This window comes from Marmota marmota, unplaced genomic scaffold (genome assembly GCF_001458135.2).
Source record: "Marmota marmota marmota unplaced genomic scaffold, marMar, whole genome shotgun sequence".
Taxonomy (NCBI): domain Eukaryota; kingdom Metazoa; phylum Chordata; class Mammalia; order Rodentia; family Sciuridae; genus Marmota; species Marmota marmota.
This window is the reverse complement of record NW_026000026.1, coordinates 54104364-54131326: the sequence shown is the minus strand read 5'-3', so window position 1 is coordinate 54131326 and position 26963 is coordinate 54104364. Positions and strand designations below refer to the sequence as shown.

The window sequence follows — 26963 nt, the reverse complement described above, 5'->3', positions numbered from 1 at the left end:
AAAAAAAAAAAAAAAAAAAAAAAAAAAAAAAAAAAAAAAAAAAAAAAGAGTAAATAGTGTTTCTGTTTAGAGCTTTTAAAGTAACTTACATTTAAGTCTACACATTTCAAAATATAGGTAGTTGTTGCTTCACATGGTTCTAAAATGCATAAATTTCAACTATCATGGTTTAATTAACATGTCCCTGACAACAGGGTTCAAATTTCAGTTGCCAATGTATATTAACTGAATAACTACATAAATTACGAACTTCACACCAATATGCTGCTAACTCTTTAGTCTACAATTCACGATGTGATAACAGATGTACATCACATTCAGTGACTAATCATATATTTTCTTTCCAAGTATGTCAGGAGTTGGTTATTCAGAACATGCATTGTAAGCTAAGTGTATACTTGGCCTGCCTCCTTGTCTCCCAGTGATAAATCCATGTAAGACACTTTACAAAAATGGATAATCAAAGAGGAATTGGTCAACAAATACGAATCTGCAGTAAAGAAATGAAAAGTGATAAGGCTAGCAGTGAAATTCATAGTAAATGTAAATGAAGTTATAGAAGAAATGGCTGATTGGGAATGTGGACACTGCTACCATTCCAAAGACTAGATATGTAACTAGAGGAAGGGAAGGCATACTTATTGACATAAGTGAGGAATATCATTGTGAAAAGGATAAACATGTTCAAGAGAAAGTGACATTGATAAAAATGTCATTTAAAGAAACTTGAAGTATACCATGACATTCTAAGTACAGAAGATAAAATGTTGGAAGATGTTCCAAATTTAGATAACAATATGATAATTTACCAAGTCATAAAGAGGACTCTTGCTCTATATTATGTAATACCATGAGAAGACAAGCACTAGTCTCTCTCAATAAATTTTTTAAACAAAAACCCCAAATTAAAAATACTTTATTAATGTTTCTATTATTTTCATTACACTGCACTGAGTAATTTTACTATTTATCTATTTCCAATTATAACCAAAAAAAAGAGCATTTTACATGTTGTGACAAATGTTTTTAAAATATCAAAAAAATGCTCCTTTGTGGTATTGAAAGTTAAGATCATTGTACACAATGAGACCACATGGTCATTTTTCCTATCCTGAACTGTGCAAAGTAAGGATTACCTGCACTCCTAAGACAATGTCCTTTAGTTTCTCTTTTTATAGAAATATCATATACAAATATTTTCAACTTAGAAGTAGGTTTCTGAGTTTTAACACATTTTGTTTTTGTAAAACTGCTTCTATGGTTTTTATTAAACCAGTCAATTTTAAATATGTGATTTTCTTTCTTTAAGAGTGAAGTAGAAACAATGAGCTAATACTAATAAGTTATAGACATAATGTTATTTCTGCTTTTGAACACATAAGACACTTACTTTTTTAAGCCAAAAAAGAGATGTATGAAATGTTGACGATCCGAAGTTTTCTCCTGAAGATGGTGAAGGGTAAGGGTGTGGTAAATTTAATCCCAAGTACAGAACAAATGGTTTAGTGTAATTAATTGCTTCCTTTCTTAACCAATTTATTGCTCTGTCTGTATTCCTCCAGTCTGCTTCCATCACTCTTTCTTTAGCCTTGTTGGGGATAAGATTAACTACAGGCCTGCCTTCTTGCCTGAGTAAGAAAGCAACATCTCTTGTCCATGCTTCCACACGATTACTGAGGGAGTAAAAAGACAGGTACGCTGAAAGGTATTTTAAAAGTTTGAAAAACTACTAAGCATACATATAGGAAAACAACATGGAAAACAGTCTTTGAACTCAGCCGTGTAAATAACTACATTAAATCTCAATCAAAAAGTTATTGAGAAGTGGGTTATATAGCTCAGTGCTAGAGCACTTGCCAGCATATGCAAGGCCCTGGGTTTGATCCTTGGCACCACACACACATAAACAAAAACAACAACAAACAAAAAACAGTTACCAAGCATAAAAAAACAGGAATTGAATATTTGCTTATGTGTTCTTTAAAACTATGACAATTACTTTGAACTTTTTCCTACAGCAAGATATTTTGTCAAACAAAAAATTTTTCAGAGTCTTAGTATTTTTTTTATGCATTGAATTTTCTAGCATTTTTCCTTTTTTTTTAAATCAGAAGATAGAATTTCTAATCAAAGTTAGTATAATTTCTTTCTTTCTTTTTTTTTTTTTCTACTAGGGATTGAACCCTGTGGTGCTTAACTACCTAGCCATATCCCCAGCCCTTTTTATTTTTTATTTTGAGACAGGGTCTCACTAAGTTGCTGAGGCTGGCTTTGAACTTGAGATCCTCCTGCCTCAGCCTCCCAAACCACTGGGTTTACAGACATGTGCCATGAAACCTAGCCAGCATAATTTCTTTTCATCACTAAATCTTTACATTAAAAAAATCCTATCTACCATGTATGCTTCATGTTTCTGAAGTTCACATTTTAAATTGTTCCCATTCTATCTTTTCTCATTGAAAGCACAATTTTAACCATGATCTGAGCTATGTAAGCTAATAGTGACACAGAATCCTTATCCATTATAGAGATGTTTTCTTTATTAGCTGAATTACAAGTTAATGATTGAATCAATTTGATACCTGTAAGACTTTCAGTTTGTTTTATCTTACTACTTGATTCTTATCAGTGTCTAAATTTTGCAGTTGGCATAACTGTTTAGGAAGCAGTCCTGGGCATTTCTAAGAACTATGTTTCTATCAGTTTGAGCTCTGGTTTAAAAAAAAGAATTTAAAAAATTCAGATCCCAATACACAAAGAATATTTTATATTAATACATAATACTCCACTAAAAAGAAATTTCAGTTCATATAAAATGATTAATGGTACATCAATGATGAACCAAATGTATGATTTTCTTTTTTTTCTATCTGCTACTAAAGGCAGGTAAAAAAAGTTAAACAGCCATAATGAAAATATATTGACAAAATAATGAAAACTTGATTTTTAGCAGAATCACATCTAACAGATTCTAGTTAATTCTAACAGATGGCAAGTCCTAAAATAGTAAGTTTTGCAAAACTCACCATGCTATCAAAACAAAGTGACATTACTTTCTCAGTCTGTTGCTGAAATATCACTCTATACAACTATTAATGTTGGGATTTTAGGGGTTTATTACACTAGCAGTACTCTACTTGTAGTAGAACTCAAGGAGTTTGAGAGAACATGACACTGAGGTTCACACAGGATGTGTAGAAACCAAAGTGTTTTCTTTTCAACGTAGGTGTATAAGATAGAAAAACAAGGCTGAGAAATCATTACAAGAAGTGAGCTTGTACTACAGTTAAACTAGCCCCCACTTTGGGTTAACCCACGTATAGACTGTTGTCTTGAATGTGATGACTGACTTAACCAGTTGACCTTATGATGCAGTCAAGAGTGAAACTAGACCATGTCAAAGGAAGATAATGCACTAATTAAAAAGCAAAAAACAAAAAACAACTATGAATAAACAGAAGATCACTAGAGTAGAGGAAAAGGAACAGGGAGAGGAAGGAGGGAAAGGAAAGGGGAAGTACTGGGGACTGAATTAGAGCAAATAACATTCCATGCTTGTATAATTATGTCAAAATGAATCCTAATATTATATATAACTAAAATGAACTAATAAAAAATGGCTGTATTGAACCCAGCTGGCTGTATCTTTTGCCCCTGTAATGAATAAGTGTGATTTCATTTAACCTTTCTTGTAATAAATTTATGCCTTCTTGCTATGTTTTTTCATTTTCTGTGGTGCTGAGATTCTTTTAACCCAGGCTCCTTGAAGGGTAATAGGCTGAAATTAAGCTAATTTTGGCCTAGTTTTATCATTATGGATAAATCTAAAAGCTGGCTTTATTTCTGTCTTCTTACTAAATAATTGGTGATGAACTCCTCAATAATAAAAATGGAAAATAACACTACCTAACACATTACCAATTAATTGTTGCATGAATTTGTATATATGTAATTGTTGTGTGGTTCTTCTATGCCAGTGTGCCAAATTCTGCTGTAATACTGGATACAGTCAAGCCACAGCTAGCACAGGATTAATTTACACAGTAGTAATCACATCTGAAAAAAGTATCACACATTAAAATTGATTCTGAGAACATGACAGCTTTCTTTCAACATGAAGTAGTAGCCTAGACAAATCTTCAGGTTCCTAAGACTCTACTGAAGATAATTAATAATTAACTATCTCAGTTAATTAGTTAGTTCTGTGAAGATTTGTCTTTTTGTTATTGTTCAAACTGTAGTAGTAATGTGTCTCCATTAAGTCTCTTGCATGGAAAAACAATTCTGAAACATGTCTTTGCAAAATTCTGTATCAGCCTAATAAATTCTGCAGGGGAAAAAGTGTCCAGACTCATTCTTGTTGAGTTCTTTCCTTAAAGTTGTGAGAAACACATATACAATTAAAAAAAGTATTCACAAGGCTGCCATCTATTTTCTTTATATTTACCACTCACAAATAGTCTTTTAATTGAATGAGTCACATCAACCCTGATAAATTCTAGATGGAGCACCATTTTTCAATGTGCAATATTTAAATGTTCATTATAGCAGGCTGGGAGTGTGACTCAGCAGTAGAGTGCTTGCCCAGCATGCATCAAGCCGTGGATTCAATCTCTAACACCATAATAAATACATGTTTTTCCATTAATTAATTTTTATTAATTCTAATCATTTTATTTTTTTGGTGAAATTACAGTTATTAGTGCTCCTTAATCTTATTTATTCATGGATTTCTTCATGAAATAGTAATAATAATTATATATCCATCACATAATCATTATCATTGATTGTTATAATAATTTTTTTAATATTTATTTTTTAGTTGTAGTTGGACACATATCTTTATTTTGTTTATTTATTTTTATGTGGTGCTGAGGATCGAACCCAGGGCCTTGCACGTGCTATGCAAGCACTCTACTGCTGAGCCACAACACCAGCCCCATATAATAATATTGTTTTTAATAACTGTATTTAAAATGAAAGTTTTATTTGTGTGTAATTAGAAGTGGGCAGCTTTTCATGGTCTTGGATTTCGTGGTCTTCAAGTTGTGAAATCCCACTTAGTCATTTTCTAGTCGCTGGTCAATTCATCACTGTGGGAGCAATGATATTTACAATTTGAATCCTAGGTGACAATGACTGTAGCCCTTGACAGATTATGCATTTTTGCTACAGTTTGAGCTTACTTATGTAAAGGCAGACTTCTCCATTTGACTCAAGAAATAGCTAATGAATAGCTGATATATACAATCCATTGTGGCAGGCAGGTGCTTGATGTGACTTGCTAAGTTATCAAAATGGTGTTACCACCTTATATCCACTCAGACATAAATTTTTCTATTACTGTACTTTTAAAATAAATAGCCAAATGTTATGTTGTGGAAAAGGCAACTGTGATAAAATAGGTTAGCTATGACTATGAAATTGTTTAGCTCACATTCACTCCTTTTATATCAAGAGGAGGGAAGATTTTTTTCTTACACTTTAAAGTGTAAAAAAAAAAATCAACCTGAGGAACTATAATATTTTATATTTGTGTTTTTAAATCTTAGATAGAAAATATTACCTGGGAAAAATACCATCAAATCTGAAAGGACAAAAATGGGTGAATTATTCCCAGTTAAGAGAATTTACACAAGTAGTCACTGAGGAGTCATGTCAGTGTGTCCCTAGCTCTTGATGAAGGGATGATCTAGATGGCCCTGTTGTGTAGCCTGTCAACTGGTGAGGTATAGGTACCTAACCTAAGGAATAGGTCACTTATGTCTTTAACCTGGACATCAATTATGATGGGTCTGACATGAAATTTGAGTTGAACCTATTATTCTTATTTGCAGGATCTTAATTTAGAAAGAAAAATATACTTCAGTAAAGGGTTCCAGAATGCAGCTATGAGGTAGAGTCACAAAGGAGATGAAATTTGAGCCCAAAAGGGTCATGCTGGTCAGTTATGGGTAAAAATGATATAGTAGTTAAAAGACCCAGAGTAAACTGATAATTCATTAAAATTAAAGTCAATCACCTATATATAAGCCAAAAAATAAAGTAATAATAATAATAATAATAATAATAAAAAAGACCCAGAGTAGAGGAGTAAGTCATGAGTCATGTTTCTCACAGAACTAGTACAAAGTTTCCCTACTGTCTGCTACTGAGGTCGTTAAAGCCATACTGGGTTTCAGAATTATTCCCTAGTTCCATCACTTGACATTAGTGTTAATGACTGCCCTTGTTCTTAGACTGATAATCCAAATCTCCTCTTAGTGCATGAAAATCCTTATATTATGATCACATCTTCTCTACCCTGCATAAACCCCAGTCTTATGTAGGTGGGCTCCCAATTGAAACAACAGAATGAGGGGAACAGAGTTGTAGCTCAGTGGTACAGCAATTGCCTAGAAAGCATGAGATACTGGGTTTGATTCCCACCATTGCAGTAAGTAAATAAATAAAAGTAACGAGGGCTGGGGATGTGGCTCAAGCGGTAGCGCGCTCGCCTGGCATGCGTGCAGCCTGGGTTCGATCCTCAGCACCACATACAAAGATGTTGTGTCCGCCGAAAACTAAAAAAAAATAAATAAATATTAAAAAAAAAAAAAAAAAAGTAACGAAAATAATCACCACGTACAGAGTACTACAATGAGTAAATATCTTATTCAATTTCAGTCTCAGAAGACTTAGAAAAAGGTCCAACTTTATGTCTATCATAGCTGAAAGTAGTTTAAAAAATTTCACTGCTAAGAAATATAATTAGTTTAGCTGTTAGGAATGCTAATTTGCATATGCATTTTTATATTTTTTAACATTCTTTTGAAATTATAAGAGAAATGTGAAAATTCTTATAGATTCTTTATATAGTAAATGCCTGTTTTTGAAATTCTATACTCTCTCCTTATAAGAGAAAAAGAGGTGCTAAAGGAAAACTAGATTTTTCACTGCTAACTGCAATATGATACAGTCAAGAAAAGAGCCAACTGGAAGGATGGAAGGATTACTTAGAGGAAAAAAGGGTAACTATAACTTTATTGCAATAATAGCAATAAGAGATTACAAGGGCTCAAAATCTCATTGAAAATAATTATGATACTTGATCAGAGAGCAAAACGGATGTTCAAGGATGACAATAGTATGGCAGAACCAGTCCATAGTTGTTACTCTTTTTAGAGAACAAAAACTATGGAGATTCTCAAATCTAGCTTATTCGATGAAACTTGCAGGTTACTCTGACAGCTTTCTCAGCCTGTTAATCAAGTCCTTCTTGCATAATCTTTAAAGACTTACTTCTAATTGCTGCCTTACAGGAATTTTGGTTCATCTAATGCCCTCCAAAAGGTTTGTGCTTTCCTACTTGGATAGCCTTGTTTAGAAATTTTTCCTTCCTGTTTTCATTTGGGCCTACTGATGTTCAACTTCTGTGAAGTTCATCAGCTCCAAAATGCTACTAATTGTGGGTCACATATTAAAAAAAAATACTGCTGAGGGAAAAAAGTTGCAAATAAAACTATGCTTAATAAATTTTAAGTTGCAAAAGTAGGAGATAAACTTCATTTCTCACAGCTGAACTCAATGTATTAGATTTTAGTAATTAAATAAAAAAATTCAAGAACTGTAATGAGATTGTAGGCTCAAAGGAATCATTTGTGGATTTTAAGAAACTGTATAAGAGTTACAGCAGAAAGCAATCTGAAGATAGTCCCAGGAGCTGCTTCAGTTAAGAATTTGCCAGTCAACAGAAGTGAGGGTTCTGGAAAACAAAATAAAACAAAAAGCACTGCAAGGTCTTCCACTGTTGCAAAAAAGAAAAAAAAAAAAAGTATGCTGAGCTGTAAAAATATATGCTGTTCCAGAAACTAAATTTCAACAAAGATAATAAGGTGGGAAATTCTAAAACTAAGCTATCAACATGACCAAAGTAATGGATATCTTTCTTCATTATTAGGAAAGGAATAAAATAAACTCCTTATGGTGGAGAAAACTGATCTAAAAGTATACACAATCTTAGATTACAAAATAATAGTGGATAAGCATGAGATAGACACAGACTTATTTATTAGGCTGTAGAACTGAGAGGGGCTGAGGAGGGCTCTATGGTCAGTGTTCTGGGTTCATTAGTTCCCTCTTCATCTCTCTGATTTTACTTGGAGAGCTTTCACTAATAGTTAGGGGCCTGAGAGGGAACGGGAAGAGCAGTGTGAGCAGTCCATGATTTATTTCCCTTTGTTGTTTGCCAAGGGGCTCAAGCTTAAGAGTCTGCCCATAGCAATTCTCTTATTTTGGAAGGAGGACTTTATTTTTCATTTGTCTCAAAGGATTAAAAATTGTCTATCGTGACTTGGCTTAGAAAAACATCAAGCTACATGAGCAGAGAACATATATAATTATAATGATAAAACGAAATGACAGAGGACTTGATTTTAGGTTTTAAAATTTTAGCTAGAAAAAACAAGACAGCAGTTTGCTTAGTTTCTCTTTTGATAGCATTAGAATATGAGTTCTGAGAATTGGAGAATTTTGCATTTTGAGTACTATTATATTCACGTCATCTAAAAATAGTGTCTGGTACATAGCAGATAGCTCAATAAATATTACCTGAATGAATATTGCAAATACCTGATTATACTTCTGTAATTTAAATAAGGATCACCTTTTAGTTTAAGCATTTTAAGGAACACTACTTAATGTTAAGTTTATTTATTAAAAAATTTCTTAATTAAATTATATTGATAGAAGTCTAGTTTTAAATACATTTGATGTGAAATCAATTAAATTCTACACATTTCTAAATTAACATTTTTTTCTTTGGCTTTGTTAATTCTCAAAAATTGACACACTAGTGTCAAGGGGGTCTGATAAATTAGAATATGGAAGAATAAATGCAAGATTTAAAATGTTGATAATTACTTTAAATGTGACATTCCTAAAGCTGTGATGGTAAATATAAAATACCTGTTTTAGACAAAGGTTCTCAATCTTTGCAATTTTGACATTTTAGGATTGGTAATTCTTTGTGAAGGAAAGGCTATCCTGTGCACTGTAGACCCTGGTCTCTATCCACCAGATGTCAGTAATAGCCCCTAGTGGTGTCAAACAAAAATAGCTCCAGTCATTATCAAATATCCCTGGGAGGGCAAAACTGTGCTTGATTAAGAACTGCCATTTCAGATACTGGGAATACATTGGTAAAATAATTTCACTTAGAGCAAAAATGATCAGAATACCCCATAAATGAAATACAAATGTTTTCTTTCAATTGATAAGAAGATACAGCAAAAAAAATTTTTTTCCCTTCTATATTGGGGATTAAACACAGGGGTGTCCTACCACTGAGATATATTCTCAGCCCTTTTTTAAACTTCGAGACAGGATCTTGCTGAGTTGCCCAGGTTGGTCTTAAACCTGCAGTCCTCCTGCTTCAGCCTCCCAAGGAACTAAACCTGGCTTGCTAATTTGAACTTAAACCTATTATAAGTACAATATATGTAATATGAAATGGGTAGATACTTATCAGTAATTTACAAACTGGTACTTCATTGAAATTACAGAATTTCAGAATGAAAGAGCTTTCAAGGTTATATAGTATAAGCTCATGTGATGAAACTGAAATTCTAAGTAGAAAAATAATTTGCTTAGGGTCTTCTAGTCAGTAGTTGGATTTTTATGAGTAGTATTTCCAGTACCTTTTTAACCACTGTCCAGAAGAAACAAATACAGCGTGGGTTTGACCTTCAGGACCACCACATAAAACAAAAACAAAACAAAACAGAAGAAACAAGTGTATTGCTCACAGAGTTCCCAATATGCTGTAGTGTATTATACATAGCAAGGGACACACAGCTGGGTTAATGTTCCCAAACAAGTACAAGAGGAAAGCAATACTTGATGCCTAAAAAGACAGATTAGAGTTCTGTAGTGATTAATGAAAAAAACCTTGTAATTCTGGCTGAAAATATAAGCAGGTACAAAAATAGCTAATTTTAATGGCAAGAATGATAAAAACCTGAGTTTTGATTTGGAACACTCAATTGTATTGAATACCCCAATTTGTGAAATTTGATATTGAACTTTCTTCCTGAAACCTATTTTTAAACTTACACAGAAAAATCTGAAAGATAATATGTCATAATTCATATAACCTTTTAGGCATGCTATTAATAGATAGCATTTGTTAAACTATCTATTTAAACGATCTATTTGTTAAACCAAATGGCTGTGTGAGTACATACAGCACTTGTACAAATAGTATTGTAGTTTACTTTAATTTCCTAAGATGTGATGTAAGACTGAGTAAGTAAAAATATTCTGCAAGCTATCATTATGCTGAAAACCATCACTGACATCCCAAATATTAACATCTAAGTAGCTCTTTCCCTCTACTGATTTTAGAAATCTACAGGACAAAGAAAGAACTTCTGAAAATCAAGGATATTTAAAAACCTTAAAAACAGGATATGCTCTTAGTTGAGAGGATATACACACACAATGTATATATATTACATCACATTAATAATGAGCAAGTGCTATGATCCTGGATTAAAACATCAATGTTTATCAAATAATATGTAAACTATGTAAGTAGATCAATATAACTTTATCATTCATTCATTAGACCTTTAATTGTGCACCTACAATGTTTTGGAACTATGCTGGCAGGTGTGAATGAAGCAGTGTATTGTCCTGCTGAGGAATAAAAGTCATAATTTAACAATTCCACACATAAGAATGAAAGTTACAAGGAGTAGAAGGCATTTCAATCTTATATTCTTTTTATTACTGGATGGATTAAGGAAACAAAGAAAGGAAATAATTTCAAATAGGATAATATGAATAGTTGTATCCTGCTTTGGATTAACTTTACTTTCTAAGAAAAGGAAAGATTTTACAACTCAAAATGGATTAAAGACTTAAATATAAGACCGGAACCTGTGAAACTAGGAGAAGAAAACATGGGGGAAATACTTCAGGACATTAGCAAAGACTTTTTTGGATGAGACCCTGAAAGCACAGGGAACAAAAGCAAAATAGATACATCAAACTAAAAAGCTTCTGCACAATAAATGAAACAACAGAGTAAAGAGATAACCTACAGAATGGAATAAAATATTTGCAAACTATGTATAGGCAAGGGGTTAATATCCGAATATATAAGGAACTCAATAAAAAAACAAATAATCTAATTAAAACATGGACAATAAATATAGATATAAATAGACATTTCTCAAAAGAAGATGTACAAATGGCCAACAAGTGTATAAAAAAAGGTTCAACAACACTAATCATCAGGGAAATATAAATCAAAACCACAATGAAATAGCACTTCACCCCAGTTAAAATGGTTATTATCAAAAAGCCACAAGATAACAAGTGCTGATGAGAATGTGGAGAAAACTGTTGGTGAGAATGTAAATTAGTACAGCCACTATGGAAAACAGTATGGAGGTTCGTCCTCAAATTAAAAACAGAACTACCATATGATCCAGAAATCCCATATTGGGTATCTATTCAAAGGAAATGAAATCAGCATGTTGAAAAGACACCTGCAGTCCCCCGTTCACTGCAGCACTATTTGCAATAGTCAAGAAACGGAAACAACCCAGGTGTCTAACAACTGATGAGTGGGTAAAGAAAATGTGGTGTATATATACAATGGAATAATATTTGGCCATAAAAAGGATGAAATTCTGTCATTTGTGACAACATGGATGGAAATGGAGAACATTAAGTAAAATAAGCCAGACACAGAAGACAAATAACACATGCATGGTATCATTCATATTGGAATCTAAAAAAGTTGATTTTTGTGGAAGTTGAGAGTAGAGTATGGTTACCAGAGGCTGGGGAGAGTAGGAGGAGGATAAAATGGTGAAAAGTGACCAAGGGTTACTTAGTTGTACAGAAAGATGAAGTTCTGGTGTTCAACTGCACAATAAATTGACTATAGATAACAATAATATATGTTTCAGAAGCTAGAAGGAAGGATTTTGAATGTTTTCACCACAAGGAAAGGATAAATGTCTGAGGAGATTTATGCTTACCCTTATTTGAACATTATATAGTGTGTATATATGCACAGAAACATCTCACGATGCTCTATAAATATGCACAATTTTTATGTTTCAATTAAAATAAATACAATTTAAAAAGAAGAAAGATTTTGAAGATAAATTTTTGAGACTCCCATGAAATATTTAGAAATGCAAAGCACTTCAGAAAAACTAGAGTTACCTAAATGTTAAACTGTAATTCTGGTTAAGCCATTTTATAGTAATAATATTTCAACTGAATAAATATGTACTCTGTGCCAAACACTATTATGTGCTTCCTATGATCTTATTTAATCCTTTTATAATATCTTTTATTAACTCAGATAAAACTTAGTTATCCAATGGTGTTAATTCCAATTTATAGATAAGAGCATTGACACTTGGGTCAAGAGAAGGCAAGTAATTTGCTCAAGATTACTAGAATGGTAATCAGGGAAACTGGACTGCTAGCTCTATGCTGCCGAGCCTGTGCTCCTCACACTATGTGTATTACCTCTTCTCTTTCCTTCTGCTACATTCCAAAGGCAGAGTTCAGGAAAAGGATCTTGCACAAAGGGACTAGCTTGTAAAATAGTCCAGAGATAGCAAAAAGCATATTAAGGGAATTTTAAAAAGATGAGGTGCCTACTAAAGGAGAGAGTGTAGTACAAAAATCAGACTGGATAGAAGTAGGCAGGGGCTAGATCATGTAGGGTCTATGTTGTGGATCTGGGATTTTAATAAATCTGAAGAGAAGAACTGTTGAAGGATTTCAGGCAGGTAAATCATATGATTGATGGAATGTATTTTAATAAGACCATTGTGGCTGTCTAGAGAAAATAGGTCAGACAGAGTCAAAAGAGTTTAGCTAGAAGGTCATTTTACTAGCTTTGTAAAGGTAGTAAGAAATGAAACAACTAGAGAAATATTTAGAAGTAGAACTATTAACATTTGGTGATAGATTAGAAAACAGAGTGGGGATTGGGGATATCTGCATCAGAAGAGGAAAGAAATTTAACATTAACTTGAAGAGAAAGATGCCTGTTCAAATCATTCTAGATTGTATTAGTATATTAACCCAAAACATGCTGCATTGTTTCCTAGGGCTGTCAAAACAAATGATCACAAACTGGGTGGCTTAAAACACCAGCAATGTATTTTTTTACAACTCTGGGGGCTAGAAGGGACACACTCTTTCTTCAGGTTCTCTGGAAGAACCCTTTGTCTCCTCCTACTTTATAGTGACTCTCAGGACTCTTTCACATACTTTGTCTTGCACCTGCCTCATGCCAGTCTCTCCTTGTCCTCACACTGTCCTCTCTCAGAATCTACATCCTTTTTCCTCTTCAAATAAGAATAGCAATCATTGGATTTAGGGCTCACCATAAATCTAGGGTGATGTCATCTTGAGATGCTTAACTAATTACATCTATAAAAAGGGTTTAATTGCAAATAAGGTCACATTCTCAAGTTCCAGATGGTCATGATGTTTTGGGGAGCACTATTCAGCTTACTACACTATTATTTTTATTAATTTATTCTTGTTCTTTTTTTACCATCATCATTAGTATAATCAGCACCTTCAATTAATACACATTAGGTAGGCAAGAGGTACTAATCTAATGTCTTAATTGTGCTTGTGTTGGGAGTCACAGAGGCTGGGGGACTCCAAGATTATACCCAAGTTTGCTAGGAGAAATTGCAGAACTCAGAATATAGTTGCACTCATTACTATGATTCATTACAAAAGGACACACAGGAAAATCAGCAAAAGGAAAATGTGCTTGGGAGAAGTCCAGTGGAAACTAATCACAAGATTTTAAGCAAAAGACTTTTGCTTAATTCTACCAGCATCGAAAATCACATAACAATATGTGATATGTGTCTACTTAACACATGTGAAATTCTATCTCTACTCACTAGAGACGGGCTACTCAAGTTTTTATTGGGGGCTGATAATGTAGGCAACCCTCTGCTAGGTTCGTGCCAAAATTCCAGACAAAAAAGCAGTTTGTTCAGCAAAAATCTCACTATACAAACACTCCAAGTTGTTTTCACCAGTTAGGGAATAATGGGAACACTCCAGAAATCCAAGTTCCCAGGCGCCAGCCAAGAGCAAAGCTTGCAAGCAAGGATTTCTAAGGATTACAGTTTCAGTGCTATAATATTAGCTCTTTTCTGCACAAATTACTTTGTTTTATCTTCACATCAAAAAAACTAAAGTTCAGTTAGCTTAAATGTGTCCAAGATTATACCACTACAAGTTTAGTAGTAAATAGAGAAACTGGAAAGCAAAAGTAAGCAATATAATTCTAGATCTATACTCTAATTTTAAAAAGAACATGGTTTCATTTATTTATTGTACTGGGATTGAACTGAGGAGTGCTTTACCACTGAGCTACATCCCCAGTCCTTTTTATTTTTAACTCTGAAGCAGGGCTTTGCTAAATTGCTGAGGCTGGTCTGGAACTTGGAATCCTTCTGCTCGGGCTCCCAAGTCACTGGTGTCACAGACATATGCCACTGTGCCTAGCTATTTGACTTATTTATTTAGATTGGCTATGTTGCCCCAGCTTGTCTTGAATTCCTAGGCTCAACTGTTCCTCCCCTACGTAAGCTTCCTGAGTGCTAGGACAACAGGTATGCACCACCACTCCTGGCCTTTAGACCTCTACTTTTTTCTTTTTTTGGTACCAGGGACTGAATCCAGGCACACTTAACCACTTAGCCACATCCCTAGTCCTTTTCATTTTTTAATTTTGAGACAGGGTCTCATTAAGGTGTTTAGGGCCTTGCTAAGTTGCTAAGGCTGGCTTTGAACTTGTGATTCTCCTGTTTCAGCCTCCTGAACTTCTGGGATTATAGGCGTGTGCCACCACACCCAGTTTAGACCTTCTACTCTTAACCATTATGCTTGGAGCCTGATTGACATTTTTTGGGGTGATAGACAGTGTCCCAACATGCTAAGCTCTACCAATGAGCTATACCCCAACCAAGCTGGTTACCTGATTTTTGAAAGGCTTACTAAAATAAAAGGAAAAAAAGAGTTACAATAGACTCAAATTGGAGAGAACCAATAAAGCCCACTAGCAAGGTGGCCATCGTTTTTACAACATGAATAACAAAGGGGCCATTATATAACAAAAACATTATCAAAATAAATTATGGGCTAAACAATATAAAAATACTATTTAGAGACCTTCAGTGTTTAGGAAAAACAAAATACCAGCATATTAGCAATTTTAACATTTTAAGAAGATTAAAGAAAGCTAATGGTTTAACCAAATTAACAATTGAGGGATTAAGAGATTTAGTTTCACCTTTGTGGAAAATAAAAAATATTAAAGTCAAAATGAGTCCACGTGTATACTGTAGCCTATCAGGATTATGTTTTACCTAATGGAGTGATGTCCTGAAGTATAGTCCAGTTTTCCAAATTTTTGTGTTTGGTAGCCATGCTCTTCCATGACATCCATCCATGTTGTATAATTTGGATCTAGACCCTTAAAATTGTTCCAAGATTCTGTTAAGTGAGTGAAGAGGCCACTCCACATTGCTGAGGTTAAAAAAAAAAAAGACACTGGGATTAAACTAAAGCTTAACAATTTGTTTTAACTATTAAGGTAATTATTCTGAGAGCATTGCTTTCTAGGTTAGACTGCACGTTGTGGAATAAGGCATAACTTCATTAGATGCTAAATTTAGTAAACATTTCCGATCGTTCTCTCTCTTTATCAGTGGGAAAACTACAAGGAATCAATGTTTCCATTTTACAAATGTGTTGACCAAGGCTAAGAGGTTAAGCTGCATAAGGTAAATATAGTTAGAAATAATATAAAGCCTATGTGGCTTTAGTCTCATAAAAAAGCAATCTCTAGGTATTTCTTTGTTAATTTTTAAATCATACATCAGTCAGTTTAAATATAGACCGAATTTCCCCAATATTCTTAAGGACTCTTCTATTCCTTGTCTTTTTTCTGGCTTTTAACAAAAAATTTAAGTATGCTATGACTTTTCTCTCATTTTCTATGACTGTTTATTCAATAAAGTTTTCTTTTCCTTTTCCAGTTTCTGTTTACTTATATAGTAGATTGGAATAACCATTATGGTCTCATCTAACAAAATGCTTTCTGAGAGGTAGCTTAGGGAAATACCTGGGTTTGAATTATAGTTACACCATTACTGAGTGGCCCTTGATAAGTTACTTAGTAATTTTCTGTACTTTAGTTTTCATCTTCAAAATGGGGTGATAACAGTCTCTACCTTATGGAAACAATATGAGGATTATATAAATTAATATATGTAAGGCACTTAGAATATTGCCAGATACAGTAAAAATGCAATACATGTTCATTTTTATGACTATTATTACTTCTCTTTGTTCAAACTCCTCTAAATTATTTCTTCCAGGAAAAACATCATCTAAATGCTTTGAGACCTTTAGAATTCATTGACCTCTTTCTCATTTCATTATTTCTACTGGTGCTCTGCATGCTGTGAGGGGCACAGTACATACAGTGTCTTGTTGAGAAGGAAACTTAGTGACTTACTTGATGGCCTACTGAGGGTCAGGATCCAGGTCATCACTTTGCCCTAGCCTAGTGCTCATTTCACTTAACACACAATATAAATTAGCAAAAAATTTTTTAATATACTTGGTTCTTCATCATTGAAATATCAATTTTAATATAGTTTAGGTTTACTTTAACCATTGATGATTATATAGCTCAGAGTGCTTAAAATATAGGTAAAAGAATTTGTAATGAAATCACAGAATATCATCTCAGGAGGTTATCTCTGAAACTGAATTGCTGAATACTACTTAAGTCCCAAGGCAGACAATCACAGACAAGAAAGAGGACAAGGAAAGTGACTGTCACACAAGAGACAGATTTATAAAAATGACAGTTTTCCCCTATTATTCATGGCCTAAGATCACTATCATTTTGCCATTAAAACTATGCCTGTTAAATTATTATGATAGAAGTGAACAATTAGATATGAGGTAGAAGAGAATTAAGACAAGAGAAAGATAATATGGAATTACAGGGAAAATTTCAAATAAACTTGAATATGAGAAGTTCTAATTACTTGGTGGTAATTTTTTAAAGTCCACAGAAGTCCTCCCTTATCCACTTACTGGAAAATTTCCTGGAAATAGTTATCTTCTAGGAAGTATGAATATTTCCTCTTTTGCTTTCATAGTCAAAAGATTCTTAGTCACCAATCATGAGGAAATGAAACAGTAACACATGAACTAAACAGTATTTTAGATAGCAAAAATTCCTATTCTCAGAAATAGAAATTCTAATAACTCCAATACCAATACATACCTTAGAACCGACTTTTCTTATTTAAACATTTTTATATGACTTTACTATTGTACTTTTGGGTATAATATTTTAAACTTTTGGATATAAATATTTTCAGTGTGTAATCACTTTCTTTCATTATATCAAACATGTTTATACCTGCACGTGATGGACAACAGATTGGAGAGTTTGTGTAGGCATTCAGAAACGAAGTGCCATATGTTTTCATGAAGTTGATAAAAGGAAGTTTCACTACCTGACTTCCTGGATGAAATGTTAGCCTTCCGTCCTGGAAAAAAAGAAATTTAATCAACATTGACTGCATTAAAAAAAGAAAATTATTTCCTTTAATTTCACATGAAATTCACAATAGCAGAAGACTTCAACACGACTGTATTTAACCTCAAAATATAAAACAAGTGCTACAGGAATCTATGGTATAAACATCTCAACTTCAGTATTACACTGAATTAATTCAGAATTAATTCATATGAATATAGTAAATAAACTAAAGGACTTCTGGGAAAGTTCTTTTGAGGGATGATGGGCTAATTGAAAGTATTTATTAATACTAATAATAGTAATAGTATTAATACTATTAATACTAATATAAGTGTTTATTGAGTATGTAACTATGTGCCAAGCACTGTGCAAGAGTTGAGGATACCATAATGAATAGAATAGAGTCCTGCTGCGGCTGGGGTTGTAACTCAGTAGTAGAGTGTTTGTATAATATGTGTGAGGCACTGGGTTCAAACACCACATATAAATAAATAAAGGTCAATCAACAACTAAAAAATATTAAAAAAATAGAGTCCTGCTCTCATGAAGAGTTAAAATAGAGTCCTGCCATTATGAGCTAGTTGGAGAGACAAAACAGACACTAAACAAAACATGAATATTTACAAATTGAAGGGCTTTGAAAAAATCCTGAGATAGTGATTTGGTTGCTCCTGAACATTGTTGAATCAAGATTGAACCATAGCTGGGTACTCAGTTCCTCAAGATTCTGGACTAGAGAGAACCTGAGAAGTTTAGATTTCAGTGCATCATCCTAATGAAAGAATCTAACAGTACCCAACTACTTGTTATGGCAAGATTGTTTATAGTGTTCTTCCCAGTAATGTCCATCACACTAAAAGACATTTTCACCAGACTCTAGTATACACTCCTGTCCCCAGTCCCCACTCCTGAAACTCTCCACACTAAACTAAAATCAATATAAGTGCAGTGCTGAGGAGATGAAGGGAAGTGGAAGTTGGGGTTTAGAGATGCCTATGTCCTTCAATACCCAGGCAGAGGTGTTTATTTTCTTTTCAAGAAATGGGTTTTTAAAGATATAGTTCACATATCCATACAACTCACCCATTTAAATTGTACAATTCAATGGTTTTAGTATATTCAGGAAGCTCAGCAACCCTCACTGCATTGCTTTTAGAATATGCTCATCATCTCCAAAAGAAACCGCATACTCTTTAGCCATCATCCTCGATTCTCTCAAATCTCAGGTAATCACCAATCTACTTTCCATCTCTCTATATTTGTTTTCTCTGGACATTTCATATAAGTAGCACTTATAAAATGTGGCCCTTTCTTATTTCTTTTACTTAGCATAACATCTTACAGATTTCAACCATATTTTAGTATGTATCAGTACTGCAATTCTTTTTTATTGTTGAATATATTACCAAATTTTATCTATTTAACAATTATGGACCTTAAGGTTGTTTCCATTTCTCAGTATTAGTATAATATTGCCAAAAAATCCATGTACAAGTTTTTGTATAGACATTTGTTTTCATTTCTCTTGGGCATATGCCAGAAGTAGAATTGTAGGATTATGACAGTCCTGTGTTTAACCATTCTAAGAACTACCAAACCGTTTTCCAAGATGACTGCACCATTTTATATTCTCACTAGCAGTGTCTGTGGGTTCTAATTCCTTCATATTCTTGCCAACTCTAGTTATCTTTTTGATCACAGCCATGCTCATGGGTGTGAATTAATCTCTCCCTATTGATTAATGATGTTGAGGATTAGCCATCTATATAACTTCTATGGAGAAATGCCTTTTTGGCCCTTTTCTTTCTTGGTGTGTGTGCTAGGGGATGAATCCAGATCCTCACACATGCTAGGCAAGCACTCTACCACTGAGCCATATCCCTGGCTGTTTGGCCCATTTTATAATTGCTTAACCCAAGATTATGAAGATTTATACCTACGTTTGCTTGTAGGAGTTTTATAGTTTTAGCTTTTACATTTGAGTCGTTGATTCATTTCAAGCTAATTTTTGTATATGATTGAAGGCAGGATCCAACTTTTTTCTTTCTTTTCACATAGATACTCAGTTTCCTCAGCATCATTTGTTTAAAAGCTCATTTTTTCCTACTAAGTGATCTTTTTTTTTTTTTATTAGCTACACATGACATTACAATGATCTTGGCAATTCATACATTTGAATCAACTGGGGTACAATTTCTCATTTTTCTGATTGTACAGATTGCAGAATCACATTGGTCATACAGTCATCTATATACATACAGCAATCATAATGTCTGTTCTATTCTGCTGCCCTTCCTATCTCCCATTCCATTCCCCTCCCCTCCCCTCCCATCCCTACTAAGTGATCTTAACTCCATTGTTAAAAATCACTTTACCATAAAAAGGAGGGGTTTTTTCCCTGAACTTTTTAATCTATTTCATTGATTTGCATATTTATGTACCTTTATGCCAGGAACACATTACATTGATTACTATAGCCATGGAGAGATTGATAAGGATAGCATTGAATTTGCAAAACAACTTGGTATTACTATATTAACAATATTAAATCTTTTACTCCATGAACATGAGATGCCTTATCATTTATTGAGGTGTTCTTTAACTTCTTATAACAATGTTTTTTAGTTTTCAGAGCATAAGAATTGTACTTCTTTGGCAGATTTATTCCTATTTCATTCCTTTCATTGCCACTTTATTTATTTATTTATTTTTTCATTTTTTTTATTAGTTACACATGACAGTACAATGATCTTGACAATTCATACATTTGAATCAAATGGGGTCATTGCCACTTTAAATGAAATTTCTTAATTTTTTTTTAGTTGTAGATGGACAGCATGACTTTATTTTCTTTCTTTATTTTTATGTGGTAGTGATGATTGAACCCAGTGCCTCATGCGTGTTAGGCGTATGCTCTGAGCCACTGAACCACAAACCCAGCCCTCTTTTCTTAAGTTTTTGATCAACTACATGTATAGAAATTCAACTGATTATTGTATATTGATCTTGTATTCTACAATCTTACTAATTTATTAGGTTAATAGTTTTGTAAGTGTTTTTCCTGACTAGAACAGTTGAGAACACAATACTTGTCTTCTTTCTGATTTTAGGCAGAAAATATTCAGTCTCTTGATACTACATACAATGCTAGCTCTGACTTTTTTGTAGATGCTTTTTACCATGTTAAGAAAGTACCCTCTTATTTCTAGTTGGTGGAATGCTTTTAGCATGAAGGACTACTGAATTTTGTCAAATGCTTTTTCTGCATCTATTGAGATGATCACATGGGTTTTGTCCTTTACTCACTTAACATGATATATTACATCAATTGATTTTCAGATATTAAATCAATCAAGCATTTGGGGATAAATTCATTTGCTTATGATGTTAATACTTTTCATATTCAGATAAATTTGATTTGCTAATAGTTTTAAAGGATCTTTGTTCCCATATTCCTAAGAGATAGTGGTCCATAGTTTTCTTGTGATGTATTTGGGTGGCTTGCAAATCAAACACATACTGACTTGTTAAGAACAAATTCTTAATTCCCCAACTTCTCATGTTTCACAAGAGTTTATGAAGAATTTATGAAGATATTCACAAGAGTTTATGAAGATATTCTTCTTTAAATATCCTTTATGTGTTTAGTAAAATTTACCAGTGAAGCCATCTGGGCCAGGGTTTTTGGGCATGGGTGAGTTTTAAATTTACCAATTCAATCTTTTTGTCATGGGTCTATCCAGGTTGTCTTATTTCTTGTTAGTAGTTTGTGTATTTGTAACAATCTATCCATGTCATCTAAGTTTTCTGATTTGTTGACATATTTTGTTACACATTACATAAGGGAATATAAGTAAATATAAGTACTCCCTTACAATTCTTTTATTTGTGTAAGTTAATGTCCCTTCTTTCTTCCTGATTTTGGTAATTCAGGCCTCTTTTTTTTTTTTTTTTCCTACCTTGGCCATGCAGCCAAAGGTTTGTCAATTTTCTTGGTCTTTTAAAAAAATTAATTTTTGGTTTCATTGATTTTTCTCTTTTGTTTTTCCATTATCTATTTCCTTAATTTCTGCTATGCTCCTTATTATTATTTTCTCCTTGAAGGAGCTTGACTGGTCTTTTTGGCTTATCTCTCCTGTATGGATACTTTACAATATTAGTGAGCTTCAGCAAGGGTGAATGGGGATTTAGTATTCTCAGCCTCCTGCACCTGACATAGAGTCTCTGTCCTATAATAATGTGGACTAGAGGAGGGGAACCCTCAACACCTTGGCTGCAAGTACCTGGAATTGAACCCATTCACATTGGATTTGGAGGAGATGAAAAATGCTGACAGCTGTCTCTTCTGGTGAGATACTGTAATCTGTGATAAGAGAGTTGAGAGGAAAGGGAGCCCTGTCTTCTTGGTCACATTTGCCTAGAGTAAAGCCTCTGTCAAGCCATGGTTCACTGCCATGGACTCATGCTCTTCTTACCAAGTTTTAGCAGATTTTGTTGAATAAATGTTTACTCATTTGGTACTTGCTCTTAGGATGATTTCCAGATACTTAAATGCTATTTAATCATTTTTAAAAGTAGTTTTATTTCTACTTTTTTTAAAAGTAAGTTTTACTAGTTCTGCTGGGTAGTGGTCCTTTTGTTGCCATGCTGAAAGTAAAAAGCAAAGTACTGTTTTCTTACCCCAATTATTATTAGTTCAACTGCCCTATGATAAATCATATTGTCAAGAATAAGACCGCATATCAAACTGATATAGTATAACCATAGACAGAATTATTATTTTAAATTGGCTTAAAGAATAGTGTTAAATACACCTAAAACAAAAATTGCAAAGAAACTCTAAGTTGCATTCAGGACTACCATTATTTGGAATAATATTACCATCTCATTTTCATATATATATATATATATATATATATATATCTTCATAATTTAAGATATGAGTTGAAACTATCAGTACGTTATCAGATTTTTGTTGCTGTAACCAAATATCTGATAAGAACTTGGCTTAAGGTTTCAGATGTATCAGTTCATAGTGGCCTGGATCCATTGCTTTGGCCCTAAGGTGAGGCAGAACATCATCAGGAAGGGTATAGCAGAGGAAAGCTGCCCAGGCTCAGGGCAGGAATAGCTGGGAGAGAACTGGGAACAGTCCCCAATAGCATGCCCTCAAGGTATCACTCCCTTCAACTCCTTTTAGTTTCCACTACCTCCCACAAGTCCAAAGTATTAATCCATCAAATGGATTAATTCATTGATATGGTTTACAGCCCTGAGGATCCAGTCATTTCCTAAAAGCCCCACCTCTGAACATTTCTGAATTGGGGACCATGCCGACAACACAGGAATCATTGGGGGAAACTTCATATCCAAACCATAACAGGGTTTTTATTACTTCTAGACCTTTCTGGTATACTGATCTAGAAACTACATATATTTTAGAAAGAGGATAATAAATTGTGAGATCGCACTGATACTTTCAATTGAAATTTAAGTTTATAAGAGGCTGAGGCAGGAGGATCTCAGTTCAAAGCCAGCCTCAGCAACTTAGCGAGACCACGTTTCTAAATAAAATATAAAAAAAGAGCTGGGGATATGGCTCAGGATTAAGTGCCACCGGGTTCAATCCCTAGTACTCTTCCCTCACAAAATGATGATGATGATGATATTATTATTATTATTTTACATAAACACACAATTTCTCTGGAATATAAAGGAATGGATCAAATTATATCAACACATTTAAATTAGCATTAACAGGATTATTAGATACTTGGGTGATAAAGTTAACTTTCTTCACTTCTCATCCAAACATTAATTCCTGCGAAGAGGAAAGCTAACATTGTTTTATGGATTTGCAGAATGTTATTTCCCCCAAATGAATCAAACGGTATGGACGAAAAATTCATTAATAGTGGTAAAATAATTTAGTGGTTAGAGGTCAGCATTAAAAATAAAAATTGTAAAGATGCTATTAGAGTGCATTTCACTTACTAAAGTATTGTTTTAAATACATGCATATGTATGTGATGTAGGTGCGTACATATACGTGGCCTCACAATAAAATGTACTTAACTGTGCATCGGGATAAAACATATTCGAAAGCGTCTCAAACTGCTCCCCAAAGCCTTCAGGGCTGGAGCAGGTCGCAGATCTGGAGCGGCGGGTCACCCGGCCCTCACCGTACTTACCAAGGAATCGCTCACAACTAGCACCACGTTAGGCGCCGGGGCTGCTCGCCGCCTCTGCCCGTCTGTCCCGGGGGCTGGCGCTGCCAGCGCAGAGGCTGCGACCACAGACACCCACAGCAGCAGCATGGGCATAGCGGTTCCAAGAGCCGGCTGCTGGGCCCGCCTCTCCTGGAACTCCCTGCAGGTGTGAGAGGGTGGAGACGTCCAACAACTCCCAGAACTTGCAATTTGGTTTCCACATACTACACAGTAAAGCAAAACTCCACCCGCTGAACTACTACTTCCATCAGGCTCAAAGCGGGCACATGCGCAAAGAAGGAACACCCCGCCTCTCCTTAACCCACGTTAAGTCCTTTTAATCAAATGCCGAGCATACTAACCCCAGCCCCTCCCAGTCACGTGAGCGATGCCTGGGAAAGGCGCATGCGCCTTCACTTCGGACTTGGCGTTTCTGTAGGAGCCGAATCTGTCTCAGGTGGGTTTGGTTCGCGGTCGTTTTTGCATAAATTGGAGCCTAAAGGCAGTTGAAATGGTACTTTGAGAAAGGATCGGGGCCGGTGCTGTTCGATTTGCGCCGAACATGCGTGGCTTAGTGTTCCGCGAGAGCGTGAACCGGGCGTTGATGAGGTGGCGGCGTGTCTGTCACTTAAGTTGGGTGGGGCGGTTCCTTATGGGGCGTTGCCTGGACGCGTTCAGATGCGGTGCGGATACTTTAGGGCACCTGAATTCCCTTTTTAAGGAAAATTCTAGCCTACCTTATCTGGTTACCTCTCTTTGCCTATGCAGTAGGATTTATTGTGAAAAGTGGGGCCTGGTAAGAAGTTTCAGGTTCTAGGCGGGGAAAAGCTTAGTTTGTTCCTTGCCTTCTGAGTGCAAAGGAGAAAAACAAGCAGAAGCTTAAAGGAACAAATGTTGGGCTGTGTGACGTGTTCAGTTGATTGACGTAGGTTCCAAATACTGTTGTTTTGCTGCAGAGTAATCAGCTATTCTCTTTTAATTGTTTAAATCTTTTGGAGAATTCTGGAAGAAGCAGATTTCTGATTCAGAGCCAGATTCTTCATTTCATTATCATAGTTTCAGGTATATAATTGCACATCACACCGATTGTTTTTAATCTTTTTCAGGAAAAGGAGGAATTGTACAGCTTATTTTTTTAAAGAAAAACCAACACAATTTTAAAATCCTGCAACTTTTTTTTTTTGCGTAGAATAATTGTGACAGGAGTCAGACCTTAAATATTTAATAACTCACATACCATTTTGTGCTGAGTATTATACTAAGCATATACTTAATATCTACTGTGTGCCAGGTGCTTTTACAAGGAATGTTTTCTTACTTTGACCATTTTGCTGATAGGAAAGCAGATTCAGAGAGGTTAAATGAATGGATTTAAGGTCACACTGGGAGACAGCCTGAGCAGGACTGGAAATTGTGCCTTAACTCACTACTCTGTCACCATTAATTACAAATTTTCCTGACAACCTACTAAGTTTGTTTTGTATTATGAAGCAGAATTGTTAAGCATCATGCTAATCAGATCTGGGAACATGCAGAAATTCAAACTTTAGATTTTTCCACAAGGAGCTTACATTCTTAGCAAACCTAACATACCTAAAATAATAGTACATTATGGAATTTAATACAAGTAGACTCCCTCAAGAACAGAATATGTTTCCAAAGTTGTTTTGGGCTAATTTGGAATGTAGGACATTATCATAGGAACAATATCTGCTGAAATTTAAGATTCATAAAATTTTTGTTTAACTTCTTTTCATGGCATAGTAATGGTTCTGTGAGGTATATTTACTTTCTGTGGCTTTGTATATACAGGCCTTTATTCTGATGACAGGATTACAAGAACACATCTTATTCCTCCTCTTTCTTCTCTTGGCAGTGTGAGGGAAAGCTGATGCTGCAGTGGGTTCAAACAAGATAGATATTTCAGGGCTCTAGAGACAGTGCTGGAAAAAATCTTTTAAGATTTATAGTCTTGATTTATAGTCCTTTGTTTTCTCACCAGTAAGACCCTTTACTGCTGAACTGACCATTCAGCTTGCCCTACAACATTCTTGATGATTGGATTATCCAGCTGTGCTTTGTCATCTCCAGTGATGGGAAGCATACTTCCTTTGAGCAGTCCATTCCACATTTGTGTAGGTCTAAGTATTAAAAGTTATTATTTTGAGGGTTGTAATTCAGTGATAGAGTGCTTGCCTAGCACATGTGAGGCACCGCATTCAGCACCACATTAAAAAAAATAAAGATATTATGTCCATCTACAACTAAAAAAAATTTTTAAGTTATTCTTTTGCACTGCAGTCAGTCTGCCTCTACTTTTAACCACTCATTCATTACTCTCCACTTTTACATGGGTAATCTCTCCCTTTGAACTGTCTTTACCTCCACTCCACTAATTTAATTTTCTTAGTCTTTCCCTCAGTTTCTTCAGCTAGTTATATAATTTTAGATTTCTTCATTGTTTTGATCACTCTCCTCTGAACATGGAACATTTTTACTTATCACTAACTTACACTGTCAGAAAATGTACTTTGTAGGTGCACATGTGTGTATATTTATGTTGCAGTGAGGATAGGGGTTCTGTTTTAGTTTGCAGGGGCTGTCATAATAAAACATTAGATTGGTTGGTTTAAACAACAGAAATTAATTTTCTCATAATTGTGGAGTTTAGAAGTCAAATATCAAGGAGTTGGCAGGTTTAGTTACTTTTGAGGTTGCTTTTCTTAGTTTGCAAATGGCCAGCTTTTTTTTCTGTGTCTTTATATGGTCTTTCCTTCTATACATTTGTATCACTGGTGTGTCCAGATTTCTTCCAAAGATGATAGTCTAGATTAGGGTTCACCTTTATGAGTTCACTTAGCCTTCATTACCTTTGTTATCTCTAAGTACTTTCACATTCTGAAGTACTGGTGTTAGGGCTTCAAGATATGAATTTTGGGTATGTTTCAGCCCATAATAGTCTCTGTTATATGTATGTATCTTAAAATCATCAATTAAAGGTTACTAGGTTAGGGATTGCTTGCTTTAGTAAATTACTCTCTTTTTCAGAAAAGTCTTCAATTGAAGAGTCTTGGTCTAATTTTTGATTCCCTGTACTTCTTTTTAATGTCCAAATTCTCATTAGTACTGTGTGTGCTGCC

At 34.5% G+C, this 26963-nt stretch overlaps 2 protein-coding genes across 6 annotated transcripts in view; one reads left to right on the top strand and one right to left on the bottom strand.

The window, feature by feature from the left end:
- Arsk (arylsulfatase family member K) overlaps positions 1 to 24125 on the bottom strand; it is a 45043-nt gene extending 20918 nt beyond the window's left edge. The window contains exons 1-4 of the mRNA XM_048811859.1: positions 23806 to 24125; positions 17492 to 17621; positions 15417 to 15576; positions 1361 to 1673 (exon numbers count right to left, since the gene is read on the bottom strand). Coding sequence (XP_048667816.1) covers positions 1361 to 1673; positions 15417 to 15576; positions 17492 to 17621; positions 23806 to 23937 — 735 coding nt within the window. The 5' untranslated portion in view covers positions 23938 to 24125. The remainder of the gene's footprint in view (positions 1 to 1360; positions 1674 to 15416; positions 15577 to 17491; positions 17622 to 23805) is intronic.
- A 66-nt stretch (positions 24126 to 24191) lies between these two features.
- The window catches only part of Skic3 (SKI3 subunit of superkiller complex), a 91546-nt gene continuing 88774 nt past the window's right edge, over positions 24192 to 26963 (top strand). For all 5 annotated transcript variants that reach the window (XM_048811452.1, XM_048811453.1, XM_015483722.2 and 2 more), the window contains exon 1: positions 24192 to 24280. The gene's annotated coding sequence lies outside the window, so the exon portion shown is untranslated. The remainder of the gene's footprint in view (positions 24281 to 26963) is intronic.